This window comes from Hyperolius riggenbachi, chromosome 9 (assembly GCF_040937935.1).
Source record: "Hyperolius riggenbachi isolate aHypRig1 chromosome 9, aHypRig1.pri, whole genome shotgun sequence".
Taxonomy (NCBI): domain Eukaryota; kingdom Metazoa; phylum Chordata; class Amphibia; order Anura; family Hyperoliidae; genus Hyperolius; species Hyperolius riggenbachi.
Window position 1 is genome coordinate 33,227,796 of NC_090654.1, and position 23,516 is coordinate 33,251,311.

The 23,516-nt window shown below is 46.6% G+C and overlaps 1 protein-coding gene across 5 annotated transcripts in view; it reads left to right on the plus strand.

The window, feature by feature from the left end:
• Positions 1-21,439, plus strand: part of LOC137532185 (mothers against decapentaplegic homolog 4-like) — a 57,800-nt gene extending 36,361 nt beyond the window's left edge. For 3 of the 5 annotated variants that reach the window (XM_068252416.1, XM_068252417.1, XM_068252419.1), the window contains exons 6-12: positions 5,094-5,249; positions 5,371-5,490; positions 10,710-10,763; positions 10,844-11,027; positions 16,884-17,052; positions 17,167-17,305; positions 20,239-21,439. In XM_068252416.1, the coding sequence (XP_068108517.1) occupies positions 5,094-5,249; positions 5,371-5,490; positions 10,710-10,763; positions 10,844-11,027; positions 16,884-17,052; positions 17,167-17,305; positions 20,239-20,450 (1,034 nt within the window). In that variant the 3' untranslated portion in view covers positions 20,451-21,439. The remainder of the gene's footprint in view (positions 1-5,093; positions 5,250-5,370; positions 5,491-10,709; positions 10,764-10,843; positions 11,028-16,883; positions 17,053-17,166; positions 17,306-20,238) is intronic. The other 2 variants (XM_068252418.1, XM_068252420.1) reach the window with 1 other exon arrangement.
• The last annotated feature ends 2,077 nt before the right edge of the window (positions 21,440-23,516 follow it).

Consider the following 23,516-nt stretch of genomic DNA (forward strand, 5'->3'; position numbering starts at 1 on the left):
CTGCTTGCTGCTGCCTGGTAACTGCTTGTTGCTGCCTGGTATCTGCTCACTGCTGAATGATAACTGCTTGTTGCTGCCTGGTAACTGCTTGTTGCTGCCTGGTAACTGCTTGCTGAGCACACAGCTCAACAGTCCGTGGAAAAGAGGCCTTAAACTTGGGGTATCATTCATAAAGCATTTCCGCATGCGGAAATGCTTAACACCGGTGACTTTCCCGACCACTCAGCATAAGCCCCATTCATAAAGGCTCTTTCCGCATGAAAATGTGACAGAGCGATACATTTCCGCCTTGTGCGGAGTTTTTCTAGATTAATCTAGAAAAAGTAACAAACACATCCATTCATAAAGATTAGAGCAAGCGGTATCCGGAAGGAAAATACCGCTTGCTCGACAGTAGCGATAGGCGGGCGGAATACATATAAATGAATGGGAGGGACCTCCCAAGCAGCATCAGACAGAGCAGCGCAGGGAGGGAATCGGGCAGCTTTTAAGTTTCCGCATGTCTTCCGCCACGCTGCCGCCAGCTTCCTCCAGAAAACCTCCGCACTTCTTCCGCAACAGGCAGACTTCTTTATGAATGGCCACCCAGAAGTCTTAATTACCGGTAGCGGAGAAGAACGGTGTTTTCCCGCACTACCGACAGCCTGTTTATGAATGATACCCATGGTGTTTGATCACGCATAAATTTTCTCATGCAAAGTACTTCTTCTTCTTGTTTGAAGGTTGAGGCACTTAGTCTATTATATATATATAGAAGAAGATATGGTAGTGGCCTGAAATGGCTGTGAGTGGTGTTGTGGATTTTGCCATGGCTTATACTTGAGTCAAACCTTTTTCCAGGTTTTTTTTTTAAGGTAAAGGGGTTGGCTTATACTCGGGTCGGCTTATCCTCAAGTATATATGGTACACAAATCTTACCCTAGCTAGTCCTGTTTGAAAAGGGGTTATTTCAACAACCTCTCTAGGGATAACAATATTTATCAATAAAACAGTTGTGGTAATGTTCTCTCCGAAAAGGCAGGATTCTTTGTAGAGGATATTCTGAACAAGCATTTAGACAAACAATTTTAATTATTTATTTTCTAATAAAATTAATGCATAAAAATGAATACAGAAAGATGTCAAAACTTATCTAACGATGAACAGCAGCCTCCATATCCCTCTCACTTCAGCTGTCCTTTAAACTTAAACTGAACTGAACTTGATCCCTAGGTCTGTTTGTAAGTTTAAACCTGATCCTGTATTATGTTTGGTCCCTCCTGCACTCTGTCCTCTCTGTTCTGTTTGTGTGTTCCTGCCTGTCTGGTTCTGTCTCGGCTGTCAGGTAATTGAACTCATTAGCTGGATATTTGAGCGCAGGGTTACCTAGACTATGAGGCTTTGCTGTTGCATCAGTCCTATGCCTGGTTCTGATGTCAGCCTAATGCTCAGCTCCACATTTTTGATCCTGTTCAAGTACAATCAGGCTAATAACCATCATAGGAGGAGTTCACAGGGCCGGGCAAATACCCAGAGCAAAATTTAAAGGGACCTGGGCTGAACGAGGTTCCCAAATCAAACCCCCTTAACCACAAGCTTAATGCTGGGAATACACCATGAGATTTTTAGGCAGATAGTTCAATTGATAACCTCCGACATGTCTGATCTGATTTTCAGTCCTTTTTCTGATCGATTCCTCATAGAAGTAAATGGAAATCGATCGGAAAAACGATCAGACCGTAAATCTGCTGAAAAATCTCATTGTGTATTCCCAGCATAACGTATACCAGAGCGGAAGCTCAGGTACAATAACAGCTGAATCACACTACAAGAGCTGAAGCGCTGGTGATTTAGAAAAGCTTTTGCTGATGCAATTCTATGGGGGATTTTTATAAATCACATTGCTCCAGTGTGAACCCACACATTTTTTTTTTGTAAGCTTTCTTGGCTCCTGTTGCATGCAACAGGAGTCAGTCCCGGGTAAGCAAGGCTATTAGCCCCATGCACGGAAAAAGCGTGAGTGCCCTAAAGCACCCCCACAAAACGTGCATGAGTAGCCACGGACCCCACAATACAGCAGGGCCCTTCCGGTTGTTCCCCGAAGGGAACCTTCCCCCTTTGCCTTCGGCTCAGGGGGTGGCATCCTCCAACACCGAGGGGTTGGAGGATCCTGGAGTCCTCCGAGGAGGACCCCAACTGTGCCCAGTGGTTACCCAAAGGGCCTGGCCATGTGGCAACCGTGTCCACATGGTCCGGGTGGCTCATAGTATAACATTAGCAAGAGCTTTTATAATCACAAAGCGCTCAGAAAAGCTCTTGTAGTGTGAGCCAGCCCTGAAACATACCGCCCAACATTTTCAGATAAGAAAAAGGGACACTTAAGCCCCACCCTTGCCACACCCCTAATCACACATAGCATAAAGATTTAAAGTGGGCCTAAACTCTTGCACAGGACAGAAGGAAAACAACAGAAATGCATCCTGTATGTATTCAAAGAGTTTAGCCTGTTTAATTCCCCCTCATTTGCATCTAATCACTAGTTGTAATTTGACCCTCCCCTCTTTCCCTCTGTCACATGACTGCCTATGGCAGATAAACAGATAAGGCCATTTGAAAGTGCGTACAGGCTGTAAACATTATGTCTGCTTCCATGAATCAGGGAGTAGAAACTGCAGATTTATTTTAGGATTTGTGTCAGCTGTAACAAAGAAATGTTGTTTGTTTAAAGGTTATTATGCTGTTGTGTATCTTTTAGAGCGAAAAATGTGTTATGTATATATATATATATATATATATATATATATATATATATATAGCCGCCATCATCCATTTTGGGGCCCCTCACACATCATCAGGCCTGGGCCCCCCCATCCCTGGGCTCACCCACAGGTTGCTGTGCCCCCCCCCCCCCACTAGCCACCCCACCCCCATGTCCGTGCGCGGAGTGCGCTGCGGCGAAAAATGTGCATGGCTCCGAAACTGAAGAAAGCAGCATCTACAGCTTGATGCAGCAAAAAGTGGGCATGACCATGGCATGTTGTGGGTGGAGCCAAATACTAGCAACACACAGGTAGTCCCCGGTTAACAATGAGATAGGGACTTGTAGGTCCGTTCTTATCCTTTATCCCTCTTTTCTCCCTGTGCTTCTTTTGTCCCCCCTCTGTCTCACCTCAGTTTGTGCCTCTTTTGTGTCCCTCTGTGTGACCTCATGTTCCTGTCTCATCTCTTTTCTCCCTGTGCCTCTTTTGTCTGCCTCGGTTCCCCCTGTGCCTCTCTTATCCCCCTGTGTTACCTCTTGTCCCCTTCTGTCTCAGCTCATCCCCCAGCCAGGTATAGGTGGTGCCCCAGTATAGGTAGCCAGGTATAGGGGTTGGCCCAGTATAGGTAGCCTGTATCCAGATATAGGTGGTGCCCCAGTATAGGTATCCAGGCATAGGTGGTTCCAGCCCTAGTATAGGTAGGCAGGTATAGGTGGTGCCCTCAGTAAAGGTAGCCAAGTATAGGTGGTGCCCCAGTATAGGTAGCCAGGTATAGGTGGTTCCCCAGTATAGGTAGCTAGGTATAGGTGGTTCCATCCCCAGTATAGGTAGCCAGGTATAGGTGGTGCCCCAGTATAGGTAGCCTGTATCCAGATATAGGTGGTGCCCCAGTATAGAAAGTCCGCTATAGCGGGCTCACTCATCTGCTCCCCACGTTCAAGCGCTTCTCTCAGTGCTGGAATGTGGTGTGCTGGTTAGTGAGCCACAAGCACGCAGCCAGCACATGCGGCCCTTCCAGCACTTTGGGGGGCCCCCAGAAGCCTTGGGCCCCTCACTGCAGTGTCAGTTGCCCCCCCCCCCTGATGGCTGCTATATATATATATATATATATATATATATATATATATATATATATTTATATATATATATATATATATATATATATATATATATATATATTTATACATTTATTTACACAGATCTGTAAATGAGAAGGAAAGAGGGACAGGGTTCCCAAAGTGGGACTGTCCCTTCAAAAGAGAGACAGTTGGGAGCTGTGCCTAACACATGCTTACCTAAAAAGGGGAAAGCCTTTTTATCCTCTGGTCCACCGAGCGGAAACCCTCCAAAGATAACAGTAAGGGCCTGAGCCCACTGATGCATTTTTAAAAATGCATAGAAACGCATGCGTTTATGAAGCATTTTAAAACGCGTTTTAACGCATTCAAACGCATCAAAACAAATTCAAACGCTTTAAAAATGCATTTCAAAACGCTTAAAAAAAAGTATGTGTTTCTATGCGTTTTTTTAAAACGCAGCAGTGGCCTCAGGCCCTAAGGGCTTGACAGTAACTTGATCTGGGCCGCGCTCCTCTTTAAACATTATTGTATATTTTGTACACGAAGACAGCTTTGTTTGTATCTCTGAAATGTTGTAACTTGAGTCGTTTGTAAGTAGGGGACTGTCTGTATGTGTTTCTGAACCCGAGAAAGTTATGTGTGGACCTCTAAGAAAACTTAGATGGGTGGTAATATCACTATACATAATGTACTGTTTCATCAGTTTCCTGATGTTAAAGCAGCAGGGACAGCCATACTTTCCCAGCAAAAAAAACACGTATAAGTAGGGAAATACTTGTTCTACTTACATAACGTGTATTGTACTGTCCACATTTTGATTTCAGTGAATTTCATATATTTAAGAAAGAGAAACCTGTTCCAGGCATTTTCCATCTTTACTGCCTCTGACTGAAGCCAATCCTGATGTAATTTCCTCCCTTACACTTTTTTTTCTCCTAGAAACTGCACTGTCATATCTAGCTTGCTTTGTAAACACATCTGAGCACAGCATAGATCGTATTTCAGCAGCTCTTGCAGAGGGGGGAGGTGTAGAGGGGTCTCAGCCTCCTGTCACTCGGAACTGCCCTCAGCCAATCAGTGAGGAGCAGGAATGTGGGAGGGGAGATAACACGCTTCCCTCTCCCCAGCAATGTACCAGAATAGAGCCCGACTTGCTGAGACAAGATTCATTACAGGGTCAGGATGTAGACTAAATATTAAACAAAGAATAGTGGGTAAATGGAATTTGATTTTGTGGCTGACAGTCCTGCTTTAATGATGTCTTCTTTTCACACAGTGGGCCCTGGTTGTCCTCTGCCTCCTATGGGCCACGGTGAAGTCCTGATGCCTATTGCTTCTTCTCAGCAAATGGTTTCAATTTCACCTCCTTCCACTCCGACTCAGAACTCCCAGAGTAACGGTTACCCTTCGCCGCCCCGGCAGCCCTACCACAGTAAGACTTGCAGACGCAATCTATGGTCTATTCTGAGACATTCGACTGGCTGTTGGTTGTAGCTTTGTGCCATGTTCTCAGCTTGTGTTCTCACCTTGATATGCTTTTATACTTTGCACAGCAACCTGGACGGGAAGCAGTACGGCCGCCTATACACCCAATCCACCGGCTCAGCCCAACGGTAGAGGAAGCCAACAGCCTCCCCTTCACCATCCGAGCAACTACTGTATGTCCTACAATGGTATTTTGATTCAGTCATTTTCTACGTTCTATACTAATAGCATTCGTCCGTACTACCACTCCGTTGTCATAAGCTCCGATCTTCAGCAGTCTACCTACAACTGATTGAGTTTTTTTCAAGTTTAGAGTTTCTATAAAACTCAAAGTGGGGTTATAAAGTGAGTTTTAAAGAATCCACCTTAACTTCCGCATTTTAGGGTCTAAAAGCGATGCAATTTTTTCACAAGCTTTTAGACCCTCAGGCTGGTTTCACACTAGAAACCAGCATCAGCAATGCGACGCACTGTAAAAAAAACAGGCCTTAGGGGAACACAGCGCCATTGTGCAGTGTACCCTGTGTGGCCATTGGCATCGCGCCGGACACACTACATCGCACTGTCAAAAACAGGCCTCCAGGGAACACCGCACTATTGTGCGGTGTTCCCTGTGTGGCCACCTACCAAACAGGAAGTGACGCGCACTTGCCGTCACTTCCTGCTTCGGGTATGCTGAAGTACACGGAAGCGTATTGTTAAAATACGCTTCTGCAAAATGTGTGCAGCAACGCCGCATCAGTGAATTTTTACAAATCCACGCCTCTCCATAGACTAACATGACTTCCGGGCTGACACAGATCTCCGCAACTCGATGCAGCGCCACATCGTTAACGTAGTTCTTGACCTGTGTCGGGGAAGTATCAGGGTCTCCATACACTTTCATTGCCCGGCGGTAAAAATACCACACCACACCGCCTTCAGTGTGAAAGGGCCCTCAAAGCTGGAAAAAATCATACCGCAGCCCAGCAAATAACTCACCTCCCCTGGACAGCACTGCAATTATCCCTCCATCCATCGGGTGGTGCTCTACTCCTATAGTGAGATCACCGTCTGTCACCATGTGACAAACGGCGACCTTACCAGAGGGATCATCAAGAGCCTTCGAGGACCAGAAAGAGGATGGCTGCCAGCATTTGAATCCTGGGGAGGTGAGTTACAAACCACGCTGCGCTGCTTATCCATATATTTCGGCAGCTACCCCGAGTCAGGCTCGGGATTACTGCTCTGAGTTGCGGAATTCCGAGGCTGACTCGGGGTTACCGTTAAAGAGGTTAAACGATACCTGTAGTCACCTAAAAAAGAAAAAAGTGACATACTCACCTAAGAAGAGGGAAGGCTCTAGATCCCTTAGGCCCTTCCCGGTCCTCTCTGCGCCCCCTCGTTCCACCGCCGAGCCCCCATTGCAGCGATACAACTTTTGTGACAAAGAATCCTTCAGGTCTCCTCAGAAGGCTTTGGAATTACCCAGGTCTTCAGACAAGGGGCTGCGTTTGCGGATTCGCAGGTGCACAGTACTGAGTCGCTCGTTTTCTGGGCAAGGTATCAGGGGCGTAACTAGAAATCACTGGGCCCCCCTGCGAATATTTGGATGGGGCCCCCCCCCATAGGTGCCAAATAATCGTAATGGGGCAGCGTTTCACTGTAAATTAATTGTAAAGTGGGCAGCATTTTACCAGACAATCGTAATGTGGGCCAGAAAATCGTAATGTGGGCAGAGTTCACCAGAAAATCGTAATGTGGGCCTTTAGAAAATCATAATGTGGGCAGAGTTCACCAGAAAATCGTAATGTGGGCAGAGTTCGCCAGAAAATCATAATGTGGGCAGAGTTCACCAGAAAATCGTAATGTGGGCAGAGTTCGCCAGAAAATCATAATGTGGGCAGAGTTCACCAGAAAATCATAATGTGGGCAGAGTTCACCAGAAAATCGTAATGTGGGCAGAGTTCACCAGAAAATCGTAATGTGGGCACCAGTCACCAGAAATTCGTAACATGAGCAGCAGTCACCAGAATATTGTAACGTGGACAGCATTCACCAGACAAACGTAATGTGGGCAGCGTTCACCAGTTAATCGTAATGTGGGACAGAAAATCGTAATGTGGGCAGAGTTCACCAGAAAATCGTAATGTGGACAGCATTCACCAGACAATCGTAACGTGAGCAGTGTTCACCAGAAAATCGTAATGTGGGCCAGAAAATCGTAATGTGGGCAGCGTTCACCAGAAAATCGTAACGTGGACAGCGTTCACCAGAAAATCGTAACGTGGGCAGTGTTCACCAGACAATCGTAACGTGGGCCAGAAAATCGTAATGTGGGCAGAGTTCACCAGAAAATCGCAATGTGGGCAGCAGTCACCAGAATATCGTAATGTGGGCAGCAGTCACCAGAAAATCCTAATGTGGGCAGCAGTCAGTCACCAGAATATCGTAATGTGGGCAGCAGACACCAGAAAATCCTAATGTGGGCAGCAGTCACCAGAAAATCCTTATGTGGGCAGCAGTCACCAGAAAATCGCAATGTGGGCAGCAGTGACCAGAAAATCGCAATGTAGACAGCATACACCAGAAAATCGTAATGTGGGCAGCAGTGACCAGAAAATCGCAATGTGGGCAGCAGACACCTGAAAATCGCAATGTGGGCAGCAGACACCTGAAAATCGTAATGTATGCAGCAGTCACCAGAAAATCGCAATGTGGGCAGCAGTCACCAGAAAATCGCAATGTGGGCAGCAGACACCTGAAAATCGTAATGTGGTCAGCAGTCACCAGAAAATCGTAATGTGGGCAGCAGACACCTGAAAATCGCAATGTGGGCAGCAGACACCTGAAAATCGTAATGTGGGCAGCAGTCATCCAGAAAATCGCAATGTGGGCAGCATACACCAGAAAATCGTAATGTGGGCAGCAGTCACCAGAAAATCGCAATGTGGGCAGCAGACACCAGAAAATCGTAATGTGGGCAGCAGACACCTGAAAATCGCAATGTGGGCAGCAGACACCTGAAAATCGTAATGTGGGCAGCAGACACCTGAAAATCCTAATGTGGGCAGCAGACACCAGAAAATCGCAATGTGGGCAGCAGTGACCAGAAAATCGTAATGTGGGCAGCAGACACCAGAAAATCCTAATGTGGGCAGCAGTCACCAGAAAATCGCAATGTGGGCAGCAGTGACCAGAAAATCGTAATGTGGGCAGCAGACACCAGAAAATCGCAATGTGGGCAGCAGACACCTGAAAATCGCAATGTGGGCAGCAGACACCTGAAAATCGTAATGTGGGCAGCAGACACCTGAAAATCACAATGTGGGCAGCAGACACCTGAGAATCGTAATGTGGGCAGCAGACACCTGAAAATCGTAATGTGGGCAGCAGACACCTGAAAATCGTAATGTGGGCAGCAGACACCGGAAAATCGCAATGTGGGCAGCAGTGACCAGAAAATCGTAATGTGGGCAGCAGACACCAGAAAATCGTAATGTGGGCAGCAGACACCAGAAAATCGCAATGTGGGCAGCAGACACCTGAAAATCATAATGTGGGCAGCAGAAACCTGAAAATCGTAATGTGGGCAGCAGACACCTGAAAATCCCCCTGCAGAATTTCAGAGCGGGCCCCCCCCCCCCTCCCCGCGGGGCCCGCTCGTGGCCGGTTTTTGGGGGCTGGAGGGGTGGCAGCATGAGGGGAAAGCCTTGCCCACAGTCGGCGGGGAGAGGGGAAGTTCCCCCCTCTCCCTCACCTCGGGGCTCTCCCCTCTGCGCCCCCTCCAGCTAGTGAATGTGTGTGGGCAGCGGGCAGCAGCGGCGGCGGGATACATACCTTCTTCCTTGCGTTCCATCGTCGCCTTCTCGCTCTAGCGGCTGACGTCACTTCCGCTTCCGGAAGTGACGTCAGCCGCTAGAGCGAGAAGGCGGCGATGGAACGCAAGGAAGAAGGTATGTATCCCGCCGCCGCCGCTGCTGCCCGCTGCCCACACACATTCACTAGCTGGAGGGGGGCGCAGAGGGGAGAGCCCCGAGGTGAGGGAGAGGGGGGAACTTCCCCTCTCCCCGCAGACTGTGGGCAAGGCTTTCCCCTCATGCTGCCACCCCTCCAGCCCCCAAAAAACGGCCCCGAGCGGGCCCCAGGGGGGGGGGCCGGGCCCCCCCGCGGGCGCAGGCGCTGCAAGGCCTATTGTTACGCCCCTGCAAGGTATAGATAAAATGGTTAATAGTTGATGTATTTTTCCTCTGTGATGCTTGAGACACTGCAATTGAGCAGAGACAATAAAACATTAAAGGAATACTGTAGGGGGGGCGAAGGAAAATGAGTTGAACTTACTCGGGGCTTCTAATGGTCCCCCGCAGACATCCTGTGCCCACGCAGCCACTCACCGATGCTCCGGCCCCACCTCCGCTTCACTTCTGGAATTTCCGACTTGAAAGTCTGAAAACCACTGCTCCTGCGTTGCCGTGTCCTCGCTCCCACTGATGTCACCAGGAGCATACTGCGCAGGCCCAGTATGGTCCTGGTGACATCAGCGGGAGCGAGGACACAGGAACGCAGGCACAGTGGTTTCCAGACTTTAAAGTCTGAAATTCCAGAAGTGAACCGGAGGCGGGGCCGGAGCATCGGTGAGTGGCTGGCAGGCACAGGATGTCTGCGGGGGACCATTAGAAGCCCCCAGGTAAGTTCAACTCAATTTCCCCCGACCCCCCTACAGTATCCCCTTAAATATACTTTTTAAATGTTTACACATAAAGTAAAATCATGAGATGATAAAAAAAAGTCCTTTTTAAGAGTAGCAGGACAGATTCAATTGTTTATCTCATCAGTTTATTTTCACCTTGGTTGCACTTTAAAGAGGAGCTGTCAGCCATACTATCTCAGAAAAAAACAAACACATATATAAGTAGATAAATACTTGCCCTACTTACATAACATATGTATTGCACTGTTCACATTTTGATTTTAGTGATTTTTCTACAGTAAAAAAAAGAGCAAATCCTTCTTAGCATTTCCCATTTAAAGTGTGGCTATTTTGAAGCCAATTCTGATGTCATTTCCTCCCTTACTCTCCTCTGCCTGATTGTGTATGCATTGCCCGCCCTTCACTATAGAAAGTGCATTGTCTCAGCATGAGAAATATTGGCCAGTCAGAGAGGAGCAGAGGTGTGGGAGGGGAAAACAGGAGGGAAAAAGGCTTCAGCCAATCAGGCTGCATTAGTTAAGTCTGAGGGGAAATAGAGAAGCAAAAAAAAGACAACCCAGCATGCCCTGCAACTTCCTTTTCACAGTGGGCTACTGACATTTCCAGTAATAAATAGTAGACTGCTGATTCGGAGATGTGATCTGTCTTACGTGTTTATTGTCCCGTGGTGCGCGCAGAACGTTTCTAGTTATCAGTCTAACAGTGTTCTCCTTACAGGGCCCCTTCATCAGAGCTCACCCCAGTACCAGCACCCAGTTTCCAATCACCCAGGTAGGTGCTTGTTACCCCTGTGAGTATCAGCGTTCCGTACTTCCGTCTGCTGACCACCTGTATCTGATCATTCCCTGCAGGACCAGAGTTCTGGTGTTCCATCGCTTACTTCGAGATGGATGTCCAAGTTGGAGAAATCTTTAAAGTGCCGTCGAACTGCCCCGTGGTGACGGTGGATGGATACGTAGACCCATCTGGTGGCGATAGATTCTGCCTAGGCCAGCTGTCCAATGTGCATCGCACAGACACGAGTGAGCGTGCCAGGTGAGTGCCTCGTGCAGACCAAGGGCAACAATGACACATTTGGGAGAAGCTTGATTGGCGGCTGGGGTTTTTAGGAAGTTTGGTTAGTAGACAGGGCTGCGGAGTCGGTACAAAATCATCCAATTCCAACTCCGACTCCTGAGTTTTATGAAGCCTCCAATTCCAGGTACCCAAAATGGCTTCTACTTAAAGGGACTCCGAGCTCAGCAAAAAAAGTAAAGTTGTACTCACCAGGGTCTTTCTCCAGCCCAGTGCTGGTCGGGAGGTCCCACGCCGGCGTCCTGGCTCCTCTCCTTCACCCCGCTCCGGTATGGCTGACAGGCCGCAGCCCGGGCGACACTCGGTGGAGTGTCGGGCTGCAGCTTCCGCGTATGACGCGGATTACGTCACACGCCGGCCGCCTCGCGTCATCACGGCGGCCGGCGTGAAAGTACTGCGCATGCGCGCTTTAATCGCGCATGCGCAGTACTTTCACGCCGGCCGCCGTGATGACGCGAGGCGGCCGGCGTGTGACGTAATCCGCGTCATACGCGGAAGCTGCAGCCCGACACTCCACCGAGTGTCGCCCGGGCTGCGGCCTGTCAGCCATACCGGAGCGGGGTGAAGGAGAGGAGCCAGGACGCCGGCGTGGGACCTCCCGACCAGCACTGGGCTGGAGAAAGACCCTGGTGAGTACAACTTTACTTTTTTCGCTGAGCTCGGAGTCCCTTTAAGGGGCTATGGAGTGGGTACAAAAATGAACCAACTCCTCAGCTTATGAAACCGACTCCAGGTACCCAGAAATTGCTCCAACTCCAACACCTCGACTCCGACTCCACAGCCCTGTTAGTAGCTCATGTAATGGACAGGTTTCAAGGGAACCTGACCTTTGAAGGATATGGAGACTACTTTATTTATTTATCCTATAGAAAAATTGAGAATTGCGCAAAAAAGTGGGATCAGCGCATCACCAGGCCGCCTCTGAATGGCCTCTGCTCAGAGATGCGCTGAGCCCCCCCAGAAACTACAAACGCACCTTGAACCCAAACAGAGGCTCTGCATATACACCAAAGGCAAAACTGTTAAGTGGGAGCAGCTGACCAGAAATAAATTAAAACATAGCAAAGAAATGAACAGCGCTACTTAAAAACAGACGAGTGCTTACCTGCAAAAGAGTGCAAGCCCCACTTATGGGATAAAATACACACTGAGCATACACATGACCTGTCTACCACTTGGAGGATGTTGGTTTCCTATAACAGCTTGCATGCAACTTGTTAAGTACTTGTCCCTCCCACTGCGAAGAAGTCTTTCCTCCATGGGAGGGGACCTAACACTAACTAAATTCTACCTATGCATATGCATAGCCTGGGCGCGCTACCAGTAAAATTGAGAATTGCGCAAAAAAAGTGGGATCAGCGCATCACCAGGCCGCCTCTGGATGGCCTCAGCTCAGAGATGCGCTGAGCCCCCCCAGAAACTACAAAAGCACCTTGAACCCAAACAGAGGCTCTGCATATACACCATATATATACTGCATATACACAAATAAACACTTATGTTGGTGAATCACTGAGATTATGGCTGTCCATACATTACTCGATTTTTGGCATTGATATCCGGTCAGTTAGACCATTATGATCAAAACCGGCAAAGATCGATGCCACAATTGATCAACTGTTTCTGTCTATTTCTGACCGAATCAATTGAAACGATGGAAAATCTTGGTCAAGAGGGCTCAGTAAAGGCGTTCGATCTCCCGACGGACCGCTGACCAGTCTTCCAAGCCCCCCCTCCCCCCGAAAGATTCGATTTGGAAAGGGCTATGTCTGATAGTCAATCTGATGGCCATCGGCAGCGGCGTAACTACAAATCTCAAGGCCCCCCCCCCCAGCAAACTTTGATAGGGCCCTCTAGTGTTCACCCCCTCTCCCTTGCCCACCCCTGGTGACCCTCGCAGCCTTGGTACCCATCTCACAGGGGTCACAAAACAAGTGTGCCCATCATGATCTTCACACCCATAACAAGTGTAGCCACAAAACACCTGACCTGAAGGGTGGGCCCCTTTGTAGAAGGAGTGAAGTATTAGTTGGGGCCCCCTTACAGCTCTGGGCCCCCCTGCAGTTGCAGGGGCCGCTCCCCTGTAGTTACGCCCCTGGCCATCGGCTAATGTCTGGCCTCCTTATCTCTCCAGACTTGCTTTGTGCTGCTCCTGTCCCAGATGGTAAAAACCACCCGCTACCCCTCCCCCCGTGTTACACCTTCTGCAAATCAGAAAATCGACATTAATAGCTATTATTATTGATTTTAGACACGCAGATCTGTATTATGAAAATAGTTTCTTTGTTAGAATTATGGATGACCTCAAATTCCAACTCTCCATGCCAATTTTCTGGCTGACTTGTAACCCAGGCAACCAAACCCAGGAGCTGCTGGGTAATTAACCAGTTAACTGATTAGCCGCCACTAGGCTTGATTTGCCTCGTTTCAAGTTAGTTGAAATTTTGGAATTATTATTATTTATTGGATTTATAAAGCTCCAACCTAATACGCAGCGCTGCACAATAGATGGATGGGTTAACATACAAGGAGCTCATAACAAAACAAGATCATGCAAATGTCTTTCATAACAGTAGTTCTGTGTCTTCGGTCAAAATAGAGGAGCTAGTCTACTTTAGGGGACCCACCGTAAATCCCCATAGAGAATTGGAGCTGTGCTGAAAACGGAACAAATTTTCCGCTTTCAGCTCTTTTAAACCCCCACAAGCTATAGATCTTTGGAAAGGTTAGAATCTGCTCTAACGGATGATGCTACTTTCGGTGAGCAAAAGGTGCAACTCACCATGTAGGAAGCACCGGAACGGCCGCGATCGCGGCTCCGTCGGCCATCTTACTTCTGTGCTGCTCATATTTTTCTCCCTCCTCATTGGAGGGATTGTTAGCTGGGGGCGTGCCAGAAACTGCTCTCCCTTCTCCCCGGACAAGACCAACGCAGAACTAGCTACTGACGGTTTTTTTTTTTCCCTCTGGCACGCCCCCAGCTAACAATCCCTCCAATGAGGAGGGAGAACAATATGAGCCAGCACAGATGTAAGATGGCCGACGGAGCCGCGATTGCGGCCTTTCGGCGCCTCGTTCACGGTGAGTTTCAGTTTCTTCTCACCGAAAGTGGCATCATTCGTTTTCAGCACAGCTCCAATTCTCTATGGGGATTTACGGTGGGTCCCCTAAAGTAGACTAGCTCCAAAATAGAGTCTGTTCTAGTCTACGAAAGGGGTGTCAAGGTCGCCATACATCTAGTGATTCTGATTCAGTCGACAAAGCGATCAATTTTATTAAAGGGGCACTCTGGCGAAAAATTGTAAAATGTAAAATATGTGCAAACATATACAAATAAGAAGTACGTTTCTTCCAGAGTAAAATGAGCCATAAGTTACTTTTCTCCTATGTTGCTGTCACTTACAGTAAGTAGTAGAAATCTGACAGAAGCGACAGGTTTTGGACTAGACCATCTCTTTATGGGGGATTCTCAGGGATTTATTTATTTTCAAAAGCACTTAGTGAATGGCAGTTGCTCTGTCCAACTGCCAAAAAACTGTGTAGCGAGCAGGGAGGCTGGCCAGCATCATTGTTTAAATCCTTTTTAGGGATTATCTTTATAAAGAATAAAAGCCTTGCTGAGAATCCCCTATGAAGAGATGGACTAGTCCAAAACATGTCACTTCTGTCAGATTCCTACTGCCTCCTGTAAGTGACAGCAACATAGGAGAAAAGTCATTTATGGCTCATACTTTCTGACCACCCAGCGCAACAAGGCTAGTAGCTGAATAATGGAAGAGGTTACACAGGCTGCCCAGAGCAATTGCAGCTCTGGGCTTCCGATATCGCTACAAATATGACACAATGGCAGCGCAGTGCGATGTTGCACTGCCTTAGCGATAGCAAGCATTCAGACAGGTACAAGACAGGACTGTAGATTGGAGCGTAACTAGTAGCAACCGCAGCTCACAGCCACGTCCACAGAAGCAGAGCAAGCAGGCTAACAACAGTCACCAGCAAGCATCCACACAGGCAAGACTACAGGATAGAATGTAACTAATAGCAACCACAGCCTGTAGTTACGTTCCCAGAAACTAGAGTAGCAGGAATACTACCAGTCACCAACGTGGTGATGGCAGAATCCAAGCAATCTGGATAATGGACTTCACTGACCCACCGCAGATGCAGCGAACGTCCATCAAGCATAGAACTAGGCAATACACAATAATAAGAAAAATAACAAAACGGCTCAACTAAAGGATAAATATATATTAGCAAGTCTGCATTTATATTTATCAAGAACTAGCTGAAGCACGGGTAATAAGGTCGCATAGAACTAGAATAACAGAACTATACAGAGTAACAAGGTGCCCAGTAGATCAGCATACTGACCACTATGACGGGCAGGGTATGAAATGGAAGGCAAGCTTTTATGCTGGCAACAGTCAATGGATGCAGGTATGCAAATCTCCACACAGCTGAATGGTAATCACTCAATCCTGAGCTGGCTTGATTACCATTTGCTAGCTGGCTGTGAATGCAAAGGACTCCCATAAGAAATACATGCAATATTATGTAACAACATGCATGCAGGAAATCCAGGGCTATCTGGCCGCAGCTCAGCTGCCACAAGCAATTGGTGGAATGATGACAGCATCCTGAGCTGCCCAGAACTGCAGAGTGATTGCAAATGACAATGAGACCCATTGCAAATGCACAATCCAATGCAAGCAGATAAGCCAGAACTGTCCGTTTACAGCTCCACTGCAACAGAGGCCTGAAACACACCAGAGGAGTTTTTCTGAGCGTTTTGAGTTTTTAAATCTGCTGCTAATGTTATCCTATGTGTCTGTGCACACTGGAGCAATGAGGTTTTGTAAAAAAAAACCATAGCATTACATTGGGAAGAGGTTTTGAAACGTCTAAAAGCTCTTCCCAATGTAATGCTATGGGGTTTTTTACAAAACCTCATTGCTCCAGTGTGCACAGACACATAGGATAACATTAGCAGCAGATTTAAAAACTCAAAACGCTCAGAAAAACTCCTCTGGTGTGTTTCAGGCCAGACAGAATACGCTACAAGAGGGATCCTTACAATTTTACTCTTTTAAAGAAATCAACATCAGTACACGCACACACTACAAACGATATCCTATGCGTTTCACCTTCACATTAGATCTGACCGATGTTGTGTCTTCATGCTCTGAATGCAAATGTTGATTCAGAGTTAGTCCAATGACGTGAACAGCAGCCAATTGCTGTGCGATCAACAGATATCTTGCATGCTGATAAATCTACTAAGCTGGTCGATTCGACATGAAATCAGCCACTTTTCATCGATTGGGAATTCTGGAACACATTCGATTCTCTCTCGATTCTATAAAATGATAAAATGATCGAATTGAATTTTCGACCGTACAGACAAATGTGTATGGCTACCTTTAGACAGTAAGATTGCATAATCGAGCTGGAAGCACTAGGGGGGAGGGCCCTGCCAGAGGCTTACAATCGAAAGGGTGGGGGTAGAGACATCAGGTGTGTCTGAGAGGGTGTCCAGCAGAACGTTTTATAGTACTGATGGGGGGGAGGCAAACATGAAAAGGTGAGTCTTGAGGGTTCGGTTGAAAGTATTAAAGGTGGGGATGAGTCTGATGGCTGGTGGGAGCGAGTTCCAGAGAGTGGGGGCAGCCGTAGTGAAGTCCTGCAATCGTGCACTGGAGTGAGATATGCGAACAGGCGCAGGTCATTGGAGGATCAGAGGGGGCGGGCCCGGTAGCTCTCTCTGTTTCTAGCTCCTCTCTGATTAGGACCATGTAATTGAACTCTTGTGTGTTTCAGGCTCCACATAGGGAAGGGCGTTCAGCTGGAGTGCCGCGGCGAGGGCGACGTCTGGATGCGGTGTCTCAGCGACCACGCAGTCTTCGTACAGAGCTACTACCTGGACCGCGAGGCGGGCCGAGCACCGGGCGATGCGGTGCATAAAATCTATCCTGGCGCTTACATTAAGGTAACCGCTCCTTTTCTCTGGTTATAGGCCTGGCATGTCACAGTCCGCAGGTCTCTCACTTCCTGACTCCAGGCGTCTCATTTATAGACTAAATGCTTCTGTTGTGTTCCTCAGGTATTTGATCTGCGGCAGTGTCACCGGCAGATGCAGCAGCAAGCGGCCACAGCGCAGGCGGCAGCGGCGGCCCAGGCTGCAGCAGTGGCCGGGGCGATCCCAGGCGCTGGATCTGTGGGCGGAATTGCACCGGCTGTCAGTAAGTAAAGAGCGCAAAGCTTAAAGTGAACCTAGCAGCATTTTTAGCCCACAGAGCATATCAATAGCACATTAAAAATGCATGCTAACAATGTGGCTCATTATTTAAAAAAATAAAAGAAACTTCCATTCTACCTCTTTTTACATTTGAATGTTTGTTAGATGCTTTTATTACCCTACTTCCAGGTCCTGCCATCCTGCCTTCCAGGCAGATAAGGACTGCTGTAATTAGCAGTAGCAAAGAGCAAACAAAAGCTTTCATTGGGACGCCCATCCGGGCTTGGCTTGAAGAAATGAATTATATACAACAAATGGAGAATTAGGTGCAGGAATCACATATCAGACAACTCTCATGCTAATTCCTGGCTGTTCTGGCACATTTATCAAGAATCTGTGGAAGGCAAGAAATTATTAGATTCCTAGGGGTGTGGTAATCGCAAACGCTCCAGTGGAATTTGGCCCATCCAGTAACATTAGCAAAACGTATAGGGAAATCGCTAGCGTTTTGAATCGCTCCCTAAACGTTCACAAAATCGCTCTAGTGGGTTTGAGCCCTGAATGCTATTTTGTCTTACTGATTTAATTATTTTTTATGCCATTAGGTTCAGCCTTTAGACGCAGTATTTAGTAGCCAATACTTTTGATGCCATTTGTTTTTCTGGATACATTCATTAGGGTGTTGACAAGTACTGATTTTCGGGATCCACCGGGAGAGAGAGATTGCGTGGGTGGGGGTGGGGTTTTAGGATGGGGTAAGCCTGGATTTGCTCTTGTATGGATTCTTGTTTTTGAACATAGTTGAGCTCTTTTGCTAAGAGTATATTTGTCTTCATTAGTAAGATAAGTTTGTTAGAATATCTTAACACTTCTTATTCTTATTTATTGCTTATTAATCTTGGGGAAAAAAATTTGAAAAGAAAAAAAAAAAAAAAGCTTTCACTGGGAGAAAGATGGGGTGGGGGGGAGTTAGGACACTGTACTTCAAACAGTTTAGATAAGTCAGGCTTTTTTTTATAAGAGATTTTTTATTGAAAAGTTTTTAACATACAAATCTACTCCAAAGGGAGCAGCAAAACAAACAAAACAGAACACACATAAAAATTAACCTGAGTGGGTTACAATCCGAGCATCAATTATTAAATTGAAATTGACAATTTCCACGTCATTAAATGTATGCAGATATAATATAATGACAATGTATGTTAGAGAGATATGCATAGGTAGCATGGAGTGCAGTTTTATTCATGGATAAATGAACACTAGAGACTCTTACTCTATTTTGATACAGGAGATATACGCCACTATTGCACAGTGTCCTGGACTGAGACAGTAATGTCTAGATTGGGTATGGTTGTCTCAGAAGAATCTACCCATTTAGACCAGATTTTGTCAAATTTATGGGGTTGGTGACGTGACTGATAGGTTAGCTTATAGAGGGGTAACGCTTGATTTACCAGCCTCTTCCAGTGATGGAGATTTGGTACCGTGTTTTGTTTCCATTGTAGGACCAAAGACTTCCTTACATAAAAAAGTAGGATCTGAAGGAGTGTAGTTTCTCTCCGGCTACATGGAATATCAGATAGCATACCAAGCATACAGGACCTGAAATTAAGGACGTTGGGCAAATTTAAGGAGTCTCTAAGAAAATGGGCTACCGCTTTCCAATAGTTATTCACCTGAGGACAGAACCATACACAATGAAGAAAATCCGCCTGTCCCTGACCGCACTTAAAGCAACATCCACTATGTAAAGAGCTCATTTTCCTCAGACGGGCAGGAGATAGGGAGGCCTGAGATAAGTCAGGCTTAATTACATTTACACCTTCCCCTGGAAAAATAAGAGCGCGGGGGGGGGGGGGGGGGGGGTTAGTGGCAGCTCCTACAGCTATTAGAAACCAAGACAAACTGCAGGGAAAAAAAGCTGCTTGAATCTCTTTGTAATAAACCTGTTATCTTGAAAAAAGTAAAAGTTGGATACTTACCACATCCTCCTCCTGACCGCTGATGAAGTGCTGGTGCCCCCTAGAAGTTTCCAGCCATGCTCCTGATCAGCTGCTGCGCAGGCGCGAGGTGTCCTTCGCCTGCACGGTGCTGCTGCATTTGTTCACAGATGAGGGCACGGTGGCGCACACTCTAAAACAAGCCCTTGTCAAAGAGGTTTGAAGGAGGCCCAGAGCCCAGAGGCGTAGCTATGGGTAGACAAGGGGGAACACATGCCCCCGGGTGCAGCACTGTAAGGGAGTGCAGAGCATGGCCACCGCATCCCCATGTGCGTAAGAGGCGGCTCGCTGGCTGCCCAAAATGCCCTTGCCTCTCTCCCTCCCTCTGCAGAGGAGTGCAGAAGTGTTAACAGCAGTAGAACAAGGGGGGCACATCTGGCTAACTATGGTGGGTACATCTGGCTATCGAAACATGGGGAAGGGAGGCACATCTGGCTATCTAAAGTGGGGCATATTTGGCTATCTAACAGCATTTGTACATTTGGCTCCACCCATGACCACATCAACATTCTGATGTGTGGCCAGGCCCAATTTGTCCAGAAGGGGGCGCAAAAACTGTCTTTGTCCCCGGGCGCTTAAAAGCCTAGCTATGCCTCTGCCAGCGCCGGATCGGTCGAGGGGGGGGGGGGAGCCTCTGGATTATCCAGAGCCTTCCTTTTAGTGAGGTAAGTAGCCATTTAGGCATACATGTAAGAAGGGCGCTGGGAAATTTGAGCACAGGGTGAATTTGTAAAAGCTTACCCTGCTCTGGCAAATTTCCCGGCGGCTTTAATTACTACTCCCCCTCCAAGGCCCTGTACACTGTGGTTAAAGGATACCCGAAGTGACATGTGACATGATGAGATAGACATGTGTATGTACAGTGCCTAGCACACAAATAACTATGCCGTGTCCCAGGTCTAGGTTATATGTTCTTGTCGATTCTTCTCTTTAGGTCTCTCTGCAGCGGCTGGTATCGGCGTAGATGACCTCCGTCGCCTCTGCATCCTACGTCTCAGTTTCGTCAAGGGTTGGGGACCAGACTACCCACGTCAGAGCATCAAGCAGACTCCATGCTGGATAGAGGTTCATCTCCATCGGGCTCTACAACTTCTTGACGAGGTTCTCCATACATTACCAATGGCTGATCCCAGTTCAGTCAACTAGTAAGGACCAGAATCTAGAAGTTAATCAGTGGGATGTGGACACGGTCGGCCCATTAAGAAGGGTTTCTAGATCCTGAGGAGTGATCCTGGATGTGTCAATCAGAAAATTATGGGGCGTTTGTCATCCTGAAAATGATGCCACTTTGACTCCTTCCAGTAATAAACCTGGACAATACAAAATGTGGTGCTCAGCTTGATGGACCATCTTTGGAACAGAAACCTTAGAAGGTGCAAAACACAATGTCCAACTTTCAAAAAAAACACTAAACAATCAAAAATATGTTATCAAACTTTAGTAACTACCTTCTGTAAAGAAGCACCAGATGAACTTATGTCTTATCAATAACCTATGTCAAGTAAGGGTTTTTACCAAATAAAGTTCCTCTAGGCTCTCCAAAGTCAAGAACTTCTCTAATGGATGTGTGCTTTGACAATCGAACAGTTATGAAAAAGAAATCTATTAACAAAGCTATGATGAATTTCACTAAGCCAGGAACGCTAGGTAGTGTGGAGAGAACCTAGACAGTCCAAAATTGTGGGAGTTATGCAGTATGGAGGGACCATAAACTGTCCAAAGTTTGGAGAGACACTAGACCGTTAAAAATCTGGAAGTCCTGAGGAACCCAAAGCAGGACTGCTTCCAAAAACTACAAAAATAACTTTTTCTATGCCTTTTAAAAGATAGTTTGGGCTACCTCAGTTGCAGTCTCCCTAATTGCCAAACCACCGACTGTTAAGTTGGTCAAAAACTCGACATGAACTGTTAACTTTTATTTCAATGGTCTTTAATGGTCGGTTGGGAGATGCGTTTTAAGTATGAATATGGTGCCAGGCCAAAAACGTTACCAAGCATTGTAACAATGGAATGAGTGCAGAGAAGAGTATTGACTTTTTATGTAAAAGTTTCCCTTGTGAAAACTGACTAATCCTAAATAAAAAAAAATATTTATGTATTATTGCTTATAAAAAGGTAAATCTCGTGTTTTTGAATTGGTGTATATTTTTTTCAGTGTTCGTAGCATCGTAGCAATGATAAAGAAATAGATATATAATGAACAGCAAGACAGAAGTTACCATATTTTTCGGCATATAGGACGCTCTGAAATATAAGACACACATAGGCTTAGAGGGCAAAGAGCAGGGAGAAATATACATATATATATATATATATATATATATATATACACTAAACCTGGTGGGTCCATTATCTATTATTATTGTGTCCTCCTTGTACCTCATGAGTTCCCCATGTGTCCCCTTATGTCCCCCTCTGCCCCCCCATGTGTCCCCTTCTGTACCCCATGTGTTCCCGCTCCCCCTTGTGTCCTCCTCCACTTTCCATGTATAGTTATAAGCATCAGCAGCACAGCTCTCCTAATCCATCGGAGCCCGCAGCAATCAAACCTTTCCCCTTCCTCACTGCTCCCCTAGTGCCGGCATCAGCAGAAGCCAGCACTTGGGAAGCAGTGCAGGAGAGGTCAGAATGCCACAGGCTTCTATGGATTAGGTGAACAGTGCTGCTGTTGTTTATAACTATACATGGGGAGCCTAGGAGGACACAAGGGGGAGCGGAGGACACATGGGAACAATACAGGGAATCCCCAACATCGGCGGGTCATCGGTTCATATCGGCAGGCATTTGTAAGTCAGGAAATCCCTGTATTTGGCATATAAGATGCAGTGACTTTTTCTCCACGTTTTTGTGCCTCTTATGTGCTGAAAAATATGAAAGATTCTATACAAAATACGTCTATAGAAAGCTGCTTTAAAATGCTATACCTTAACCAGTTGACCACTGAGGGGTTTTTACCCGTTTAGGACCAGGGCAATTTTCACCTGTCAGCGCTCCTCTCATTTTTTCCACTAATAACTTAATAACAACGAAATTATCTATATCTTGTTTTTTTCGCCACCAATTAGGCTTTCTTTGGGACGTACATTATGCTAAGAATTATTTTATTCTAAATGCATTTTAATAGGAATTATAAGAAAAAAATTGAAAAAAAAAATCATTTCTCAGTTTTTGGCCATTGTGTTAAAATAAAACTTTCTACTGTAGATAAAAGCGGCAAATTTTATTTGTCCTGGTTATTACAACGTTTAAAAAATTCCCCAGTACAATGTATGGCGCCAATATTTTATTTGGAAATAAAGGTGCATTTTTTCAGTTTTGCCTCCATCACTAATTACAAGTTAAAAAATAACAGTAATATACCCTCTTGACATACATATTAAAAAAAAGAGTTCAGTTCTAAGGTAACTACTTATGTATTTTTTTTTCCTATACACAAAAAATAAAGTTTGGGTACTATGGGAGGGAAGTAGTTAATTATAAAAGTCAGTGTTGGGGTTTTTATTAAATAAAAGTGTTTTTTGGTGTAATTTACTATTTGGCCACAAGATGTCCTCAGTCATTATTTTCGATTCACGTTTCGATTCACCTACGTAAGTACGTGAGTCGGAAGTAATGTGTGGCACTGTAACAACAGGAAGATACAATGAATGCAGGCATCTCATAGACGCCAGCGTTCATTTTATCTGGGACTTACCGTATATACTCGCAAGCAAAACCAAATTTTTGACCCTTGCTTGCGAGTCATGTCCGCGTAGGCTCCCCCCCGACCACCGCTGCTGCTGATATTACCTTACCGGCGGCTTCCAATATTCCCCTCTCCGTCTCCGTGCAGGGCGTGTAAATAGTTCATAGCAGCTCGCCCCGCGGCGGCAGCTGTGTGATGACGGAGGAAGCGTAGAGAGAGCGGTTCCCATAGTAACGGCGATACACATTGCCGCTACAGGAAGCCGCTCTCTATGCTGCCTCCGTCATCACACAGCTGCCGCCGCGGGGCGAGCTGCTGTGAACTATTTACACGCCCTGCACGGAGACGGAGAGGGGAATATTGGAAGCCGCCGGTAAGGTAATAGCAGCAGCAGCGGTGGGTGGGTGGGCGGGCAGTACCTACCTATACTGAGCACTATACTCGGCACTATCTACTGAGCACTATACTAGCTATACTGGGGCACTATGCTAGCTATACCGGGCATTATACTACCTATACTGGATACT